This window comes from Plectropomus leopardus, chromosome 7, assembly GCF_008729295.1.
Source record: "Plectropomus leopardus isolate mb chromosome 7, YSFRI_Pleo_2.0, whole genome shotgun sequence".
Taxonomy (NCBI): Eukaryota; Metazoa; Chordata; class Actinopteri; order Perciformes; family Serranidae; genus Plectropomus; species Plectropomus leopardus.
Window position 1 is genome coordinate 27,794,017 of NC_056469.1, and position 9,787 is coordinate 27,803,803.

At 36.9% G+C, this 9,787-nt stretch overlaps 1 protein-coding gene across 1 annotated transcript; it reads right to left on the minus strand.

The window, feature by feature from the left end:
• Positions 1-91: 91 nt before the first annotated feature.
• sgk2b (serum/glucocorticoid regulated kinase 2b) lies at positions 92-6,057 on the minus strand. Its single transcript, XM_042489770.1, has 12 exons — positions 5,890-6,057; positions 5,428-5,503; positions 4,952-5,018; positions 4,820-4,845; positions 4,121-4,178; positions 3,957-4,040; positions 3,742-3,873; positions 2,661-2,773; positions 2,107-2,326; positions 1,876-2,031; positions 1,252-1,341; positions 92-891 (listed from the first exon to the last, which is right to left on the minus strand). The coding sequence occupies exons 1-12, from the start codon at positions 5,954-5,956 to the stop codon at positions 730-732; spliced, it is 1,251 nt and encodes a 416-aa protein (XP_042345704.1). The 5' UTR covers positions 5,957-6,057; the 3' UTR covers positions 92-729.
• Between the last annotated feature and the right edge of the window lie 3,730 nt (positions 6,058-9,787).

A 9,787-nucleotide genomic window follows, 5' to 3' on the forward strand; every position in this document is an offset into this window, starting at 1 on the left:
AATAATAATAACAACAATAATATAAAAATTCTGTAAAATTATTTTAAATATATAATTATGATCATCATAAATATAGTTTGGACATTTTCCCTAGCTTTTAAAAAAAAAGTCCAAATCTTCAGAAGAAAGCAAACCCATTTTCTGAGATTTCAAAGGTTTAAATACTTGTGAAAGTATCTGAGCGCAGTACAAGAAAAGTTATGTCGATCCATGTTAAGTCAAAACTGGGTCCAATTTGTGTTTCAGGGTTGTCAGCAGACTGTCGTCCTATTGTTTTTATGTTAATGCCAAAAAGAGATGCATTTCTTGTGATGCACAATGTCTCTGTCACTATGAAGGATTTTTAAGGCACCCTGTGAAGTATTTTCAGCAAACTGTGAATGTAACGGCAGAACGGGAAAGTTGCAATAAATGCTTGTTGTGTATTTTAAACATATAAATTGATATAAAAGTGTTAAAACAATGAAAGCTGTTTCAGATTGTTTATTTTCCCACCTATTTGCATGTTAAGGTAACTTGTGAAATAGTGACCAGCCTATTTCACATTATGAACTGATGCTCACAATTACAGTAATAACGTAACAAATGTGCTTAAGTAACCAATGAAACATGCACTGTTAGTGTAAGAATCTTTTTAGCAGAAGTGTTTAAAAATAGACTTTGGTTTAATAATTTATGACATAAAAAATAAATATTTGAACAAACATGCTCCCGGAGGACTCAGCGTTGTTATAAAACCGTCTCGGCTGCCACGTACTCCAATGGGTTCATGAAGGAGAATCCCAGGAAGGCCTCGCCGACCCCGCCCGCCTGGCACCGCTCATTCACTGAAGCAGGGACGGGCTGTTGTGTGAATGCGGAGTCAATGTAGCTGACATCACAGGGACCAGTCTTGAGGGGAATAAACACACTCAGGTACATTGTGCATTGATTTGAAAAAACAAACAAACAAACAAACAGAAAAACAGTGCTCTCCATTTCCTCTTACAGAGACACTGCCTGTCTTGTTCCTCACAAGCAATGGTGGTCTGTTTGACCCAAAAGTGCTTTATTTATTTATTTACTGCAACATCTCTGTCTTCTCTTTTTCTTTTAATTTAATAATTATATATTGCAGCATCTGTTGTTGAATTGGAGTGTTTTTTTTAGTTTTTGTATTTTTTTTTCTTTTTCTTGTTGATTTGAATTTCAAAAATCAATAAAATAAATAATAATAATAAAAAACAGTGCTCATTTCTTAATGAGTCTTACCACTTTTGGGATGAACGGGGGTCTAACTTTTCTGGCCAGGAGGTCGTCCCAGTTGATCGATGCAAAAAAGGGATGCTCCTGCAGCTCCACCTGGAGACACACTGAAATTAGACCGTCTGTGGTTGTGTGTGTTTGGATGCACAGGTGGATAGACAGGTGTGAAAAAAACGCTTTAGTTTACTGAAATAATAATAAAACTAGACTTTAGAATGAAACAAAACTAACTGAAACGATATTGTGAACTTACACAACTAAGTCAAATCAAATAAAAACACAGAGTATATGTCTTTAGTTTCAGTATTTGTCAATTCGGTAAAATTTGTCCGCACAAGCATGAAAAGCCATGGGTGCACGTGTTAATGAAACTGGGATTTCTACATGAGTGTTGTGTTTGTATAGTATTACCTGTTCTGAACTTGGAACTTACAAATACTCCCCATATTATTATAATATTATGTTATAATAAAAAAACAACTGTCACAAAAACGTATAAAAATTGAATCAAAACTAAACATTTATAAACAATAAAAACTCAACTGAGCCTAACTGAACTGAAACAAAAATGTGAAACGAAATAAAAACTAACAGAAATACATAACTGTAATAACTTTGGTGCGCACTTACAAGGTCAAATCTTCCCCCTAAGCGTTTCGAAACGTCTCTTTCCAGCAATCCCTCTAAAAGTGAGTGTGCAGCTGGAGACCCCCCACTTCGCATCTGCAGAGGAGCGTGAAGTATGTTCTCAAACATCTCCGCTTTGCTGCGGCTGTAAAATGGAGGCTGAGAGAAATGACGAGGGGATTAATGTGATTAAAAGTGACATGACGAAAAGATTATTTCACTCGCGGCACTCACCAGTCCGTAGAGCATCTCAAACAGCACAGTGCCGAGGCTCCACCAGTCCACTGCTGGACTGTACGGTTGGCCCTGTAGCACCTCTGGAGCGAGGTACTCTGGAGTCCCACAGAATGTGTGCATGATCCCACCGATGGCCACCCCTTCTTTACAAAGCCCAAAGTCAGTCAGCATCACATGACCATCGCTGTCCAGCAGGATGTTCTCTGGTTTGAGGTCTCTGCAGGAAAAACAGATGGAACAAAAGAGTTGGTTTAATCTGCAGATTTCTGCAAACACATATTTTTACTGATACTACTGTTGTTTTTGTCTTTACTGTTTATTATTTAATGTGGTGTTGGTCTACATGGTTGTTTTTAGTGGTAACATTTTCTATGCAGAGCTCTCTTATCAAAGTGAATGTGTCACTGGGATTTCCCTGCATGAATCAATTAAACATGTGGAACATGTTTAAATCAAACATGAGCAAAGTAAGTGAGCCAAGAAAAACTTGAAAGAGGGACTTAGCAATGGCTTGTCCATTTGTGCTTGCATGGGTGTGTGTGTGTTTGTACCTGTAAACGATGTCAAGAGAGTGGAGGTAGCCCAGCGCCAAGGACATCTCTGCAGCGTAGAAAGCCGCCCTGGGTTCAGGAAACGACCCCTCCCTCTGAAGGTGGTAGAAAAGCTGAAGACAAACAAATGAGTGGTTACGTCTCTTACACCAAATTATTTGCATAGGCTCAAAGAGTGACTTTGGTATTTTCAACCTGGACCCTATTTTCCATGTTTTTGGTTCCAAATGACAATTCATGACCATTTACATCCACTAACAGTGCTTGTTTCTGCCACTAACAGGCTCAGATTGTTATTTTAAGTGTACGACTAATGGAAAGGATCCCTACAGAGACAGACTTTTGTTTAACCAGAAACAGCCCCTGGCACCCGCCAGACTCCATTTAAAGAAACAATAATTTTATCATCTTAAGACACACTTCATTCAAAGTAGACAGAAGCAAAATAAAGCTCACAACAGCCGTCTTAGTTCGTCTCTTCACTGCTACAACAATCTCCAACTCTGGTTTTGTTGAAATAAACCCTCTATTCATCCAGTTAAATATTAAACATGTTGGTTCTATACACCAAAATTGCTGTTTATTTAAATCGAGTGTGGTGTATTTGATTTCTGGGCTGTTAATGGTTTAACAAAAAGGATCCTATTCTTTAAGAAACTGTCTATTTTCTGTAAGGATCCTTTCTGTAAGCTATCAGAAACTTATACTCACAGTCTGAGCCTGTCAGTGGCAAAATAAACACTTTAAGTGGATGTAAAATGAGTGTTCGATTACCTGCAGTGATTACACTGAAGCCCATTGCTGGCTGCAGCGGTCTGCTAAATACTGAACCACATTAAAAAACTGTAGTTCTCATTTGTTACTTAGACACAAAAACATAGGAAGACAGGGTCCAAATTCAGATAGGAAAATACTGAAGTTACCCTTTAAGAACTATGTACCTATTTCTGTTATTTTTTTGTATAGACTTGTAAATTTCACTCTTTGAACTTTTGATTTGTTGTGGACAAAATGAAATTACAGTAATTCCCCATTTTTAACCATCCCACAGATGACAGAGAAGACATTTTTATACACACACCTCCCCTCCATTGACGTAGTCCAGGACAAAGTAGAGCCTGTTTAGTGTCTGGAAAGAGAAGTGGAGTCCAACTAGGAATGGATGTTTTAGTCCCTTCAGCAGCACGCTCCTCTCAACCATCACATTCTTTTGCTACAGAGACACAACAGATACAAGGAGATAGATAGGTAGACAGATAGATAGATAGATAGATGATAGATTGATAGATAGTTTACCTCTCTCCTCTTGACAATCATCTGTTTCTGCAGCACTTTGACAGCATAATAGCCTCCATGTTTTCTGTGTTTTGCCAGCAGCACCTGTAAAAGTTTGACCTGTGATTTAATATCCAAGCAAAAAAAAAACTCAAAAGCCCACACAAACATTTAAAAAATCCCACCTTTCCAAAGCTTCCTGTGCCGATAACTTTGAGGTAGTCAAAATCTGACGGCTTCATCCTGGTTAACACAATGAGAGAAAACTGTCAGATAATAATTTGTGGTTAATAAGTGACTTATTAATACTACACATGTCAGTTAATAGGCATTAATGGAAATTGTTTTCAGGTTGCTATCTGTTGTTATCTTGGAAAGAGCCATTTATATCTACAAAAGGAGCGGGTCCTCATCCATGGAGAGCACCATGTTGCACTGCCGTGTTTCTACAGTAGCCCAGCTGGGACAAACCAATCAGTAGCTGTAGATGGGGTCATTCACGTTTTCAGGGTTTTTTATGTTTTCCTGTTTTCATGTCGGCCACTATAGTAAGTAGCCTCTCCACAACAAGAGCATTGAAAAAACAGATTTTCTTTACGTGAAGCTGCTCTGTTCAGTGTTTTAACTGGTTTAAATCTACTGATTAATTTGTTCTGGAGAGGACAAGACCTCTGCAGATCATTTGACTCCCGGTAAAAAAGTAAATAAATCAATTTAACTAACTACAACATATTCAATTTTTGAATTGTGGCAGCTCATTTTTGACGAATAAAGTATAAATAATCATTGGGTACAAACAATATATAATAGTATTTGTTCAGTATAAGTTAACAAACTGCTACAGACAGAAAGAGTTGCCCTGTTATCTAAAGCAAATGACTTACTGTGAGGTTGTTGAGTTCACTGAGCTCTGGGGAGAGAAAAGACAAACAGAGACAGTAAGGTCAGGAGGTCAGATTCAGTTTCATCTCCTGTCAACACTCAGAAAAGTCTTTTTAAAAATCCTCTGCGCTCACCAAGGCGCCTCTCTCCTTCTCTTTTCTCAGCTTGCTCTGTCGCCGCAAGATTTTGTGGGTGTCCAGGCTACAATCAGGAGATCAAAAACATAAGTTAGATTAGGTTTTTTCCCATCAGATTTAGAATCAGTAAAATAAAAGCTTTAATTATTTGAAACCTAAACAAATTGGCCTGATTCCTTTTAAAAACACGAGAGGAGGGCAATGAGCAAGGAAAGAAGAAATGACACCAAAATCAGCAAGGAATTAGTAAAATGTAGATATTTCTCCCTAGTTCTTTTCTGTTAAATTCTTACAATTTGTGTAACATTTGTTACCAAGTTGCTCACTGGCCATGTTTTTGAAAGAAATCAGACCAATGTCCTCAAAGGTTTAAACACCTATACAAAAAAGGAAGGGCAAAAGGAAAGCAGCATAAGAAAACTGACTTTGCTTCAAGTTTCAGAGGGTTAATAAACATGAATCTGGTAACTCACTGTTGGCAGAACTGCTGACTGGAGACGTATTTGTGTAAGAAGTCACTGAAGCCAACTTTCTTCCCCTTGAGCAGAGCTGTAAGACAGGCAGGCGGTTAGCTAGCCCCTTATCAGTTACATAAGAGTTCAACAGCTGTATTTAGCCAATAGGTTAAGTGGTCGCCATGCACTTGACACACTTATATCACGATATGAAACCATTGTGCAAAACGCAAAAAGTGAAAAAAGTAATGTTTTTAACATTTATAAATATTATTTAATGAGGTCAAACTTTGATATATAACTTTAATGTAATTTCATGATATTATAGGGGTCTACTCTTTTTAATTCATCACTATTTTGTCTCTTTTATCAGGGTTTTTGTAAGCTAGCATTAACCGTTACTCTACGACGAAACGTCCTTTTGCAGCTAATTTTTAAAATTTAAAATGTAAATTATGCAACAAAAAGTCCGTTTCTTACCTGAGAAAAACGACATAAGCCCTCTCATTTTGGCATAAGTCAGCGGCCGGTCTTGAGTCACTGTCATTTGGACAAAGACTGACTAACTGGCAGGTTTTGTAAAAGTTGAAACGTGGAGACACGGTGAGTGAAGACGGACTGTCCAGCAGCAGAGACGTCCCGCTTGTCCCAAACTTTCAGAGTGCAACAGCTGAGTTTTAAGACCGATGGCGTACTGACGGTGCTGCGTTCAAGGACCCTCGGATATGTCCTTTTTAAAGCGTGCGCACATAAGCGAGCTAAAGTGACACTACAGTGATTTATGTTGCATTAAATTCCGATTGATTGATTATTTGTTAACATTTGCAAATGACTGAAATGATGATGATGTCTTGGAACGTTAGAGCCACTGCCTCTCATTATTATTATTATTATTATTACATTATTATTATTATTATTATTATTATTATTATTATTATTATTATTAATTATTATTTACTTTTAATTAACAGTGCGCATAAACAGTGAATTTAATGGCCAATACTAACATTTACTCATGAAAATAATGAGACAAGCAGGTACAAATCAGACACAAGGCTTCATCGGATATAATAAAGCTTTAAGATTTGCATAAATAAATAGTTATGGTTCATTTTTTTCCTTACATATTTTTAAGTTTGATATTGTTTTAAGATATGTATCTAGATCTGATTATTTTAAGTGGTACATGAGGGCAATTTATTATTTTATGAATGTAAAATTTAGCTAAAATAACAAACATTGAATACATTTGGATTATTCAATATGAGTAACAAGCCAGGTTCGTTGAGTGAAATATTCTTCCCACAATGTCCTCAGAGATCTAAGTGAAAATCAGTCTAAAAGACAGTCACATGTACACACTGAAAAAAGTTATTTAATGTTTCTACCATGTTGTAACAGATGATATATTTTGCCAGTCATATAGGGATGTATCTATAAAAAATAGAAATTTGAATAGCATCTGTGTATAATGTATGACTTACTAATTGCTGGTATCAGTGGTTTACACCTGATCAATTAAGCTTTATAGACTAATAAATCCATTAATTGCAGCTCATAAACGCTTAATGAAGTGTGTTGTATTTATCATATACAAATTGCCCCATATAGCATAACAAAGTACAAATTCAACTGCAGTACATATGACAGTATATGTCATAATGAGTTGCCACAATCCATACTACAGGGTGCAAGAGTAAAATTAAGCAACAAATAGCTTTTGAAAATCCTCAGTGTCATGAAGGCAGCAGACTGAGCTCGTGCCTCATTGAGGAAAAAGAAGTGATCACGAGGTCACTACCTTGTGGCCACATGGACTGTGAAGTGACCCAATTGGCTTCATATCAAAGGATCTTTCTTTCTGTCTTTCTTTGTTTCTTTATTTCTTCTTTCCTTCCTTCTTTCTTTTCTGATTTCCTTCATTAATTTCTTTCTTTCAACCCTTTTAATTTATTCCTTCCCTTCTTTCTTACTTCATTTATTAAGTACTTCCTTCCTTCCTTTGTGTGTGTGTGTGATAGCCAAATATATAGGCTACTTATTCACTGACCTATATGGCTGGGGAGAATCGTGCAGAAGACGAGGTCACGTGCGCAGATCAGGTATTACTTCAATATGCACACACCACATACCACCCTTTGAGCCTAAAGATAGTTAATGGGTCATGGATACTATAGCCTTCATGTGCAATGCCATTGTGGCATTCCAGTATATGACAACTCTGTCTTCCTGTCTCCTGTGGCTGCTGCACGCCCCAGTAAGGAGACGGCCTGTCCACACCACCACAGGACCAGATTCATGCTTGTGATAAATGGCCAGACTACTGTAGCATCTCACGCACAGTTGTAGTTGCGGGTTATTTTATGTTGCAGCAGTTCACAGAATATTACAGTTTAACATAAAGCTTCTCAAAACTCTGAAAAAAGTAAAGCATTTTGTCAAAACTCCACAAATGTTTTGCAAAATTTAAAAAAAAAAGACAAAACACTTAAAACCACTGAAATATTACACACAGCTATCATATGAATATCTCATGCAGAGCACCAACTAAACATGGGTGTAATTAATTTTAAACATTACCATCAAAATACTCTTTATTTATATTTTGGCTTTATGAGGACATTTTCAGATTTAAATGGATAAACCTGTGTATATGCTTTGCGCATATAACCTGTGTATAGGCTGCAAGTTGTTGCCATATACAGTATAAAGCCGTATTGTAATACAGTATTTCATACACTGCAAGTATTGCATTGACACAATCATGGGATCAGCAGAGTATACATATCTGTTTTTCATATGAGAATACAGAAATGCATATTTTGGATAAGTCACACTGATAGGTCACATGAGAAAGGCTACACTGAGAAAACTGTCTGTCTGGGAATGTAAGGATTAAATCAATCTACAAATGTAAAAAGGTAACAAAGAGTACGTTTATTTGTTCTAATTAATTAGTCCTTATCATAAATATCAAATATTCATTCATTTTCAAAATTTTACCCTTAAAATACTAGGTTTTTGTAATGATGGTACTATGTTTTTACATGTAAATAATGTAATTAAAATTGAATTATTTTCAATATACTACATGCTAAATAGTGTTTTTTTGTTTTTTTTTTAAAATCACATACTGGGATATGTCAATGAAATAAATAAAATGTGGAAATAGCATGTGTTTTCTCCACATGCCAAATGTGGTTAAAAAAATCACGTCATCAAGTGGAAAATAGTAAAAATGACTAATTCCAAAGCAAAAGCCCTCAGAAATAGTAATAATAATAACACTTTGAAATGTTTTATGCGTTGATGGCTGTGGGATCAAGAATTGCAGTTTGAATGGGTTTCAATGGTGCATTTTTTTGCACTTAACAGTAACAATTTTATGTACATGGTGTATTTTAGACTTATTGAAGGAGCTGAGTGGAAATTAAACAAAATGCACAATCTTGCCAAACATTTATGCATAAACCCAACCAAAGTTATCAAAAAATTAAGAATGTAAAGCATGTAAAATGCTCCAAACACTTCTTAAGGGGTAAGAACCTCATTTTGAGTGAAAACATCGAAATTTTGCTTCGGATTTAGCAGTCTGAAGTCCTGTTGTTGACACATTAACTCAGAGTTTTCAAAATTGTGTGTTTAGTTTTATCTTTTGTGTTTACAGTGAAAACAAACTGTAAATCCAAATGTCCCTGTTGGGCACTGCTTTACATAAGCAGAAATTCATATCCACATGTGATTATATAATAAATTGGAACAGATAGAAAAACTATTATGAATCTGGCACAGCTTGTGGTAAACAAATTCTTCAGAGCAAATTCTACCACCAGAGAAACAAAGGGTTTTATAGATAATACACTCATATAGGAGATAAAACTTGGCTTTGTCACATTATAAAACAAGTCCAAAGGTCAAACTGGAGATACTGTCTAAAACTGGAAATCGAGGAATACATCACAAGGTCAGAATAAGAGGGTGTGACTCAGATAAATGGGACATGAAGTGCTCACACTGAATTAACGTCAAGTTTGTCCCTGTGTCTCTGCGTCTAAATTTGGAGCTGCTGAGCTCAGAGTTGGTACAGGGTGTCTTACAGGTTGCAGAAAGCTGATCCTCGGACAGCAACGGGGGGAGGTCCCTCTGTAGTGACGGGGGGAGAGCCTTCCTCCCACCGACACCCCAAAGTGAACTGGTCTCTGCTGGTCTGACCCTCCGCCCTCAGTCTCACACCTCTTGTCACATCACTCCTGTCACGGCATGGCAACTGGTCACGGCTGGTTTTTGCTTCTGCGGGCATGCACTGGTGACACTGAAAACACCATCTCGACAGTCTAACCCACCAGAGAGACACCAGATCAGACGGGACGGGCTCTAA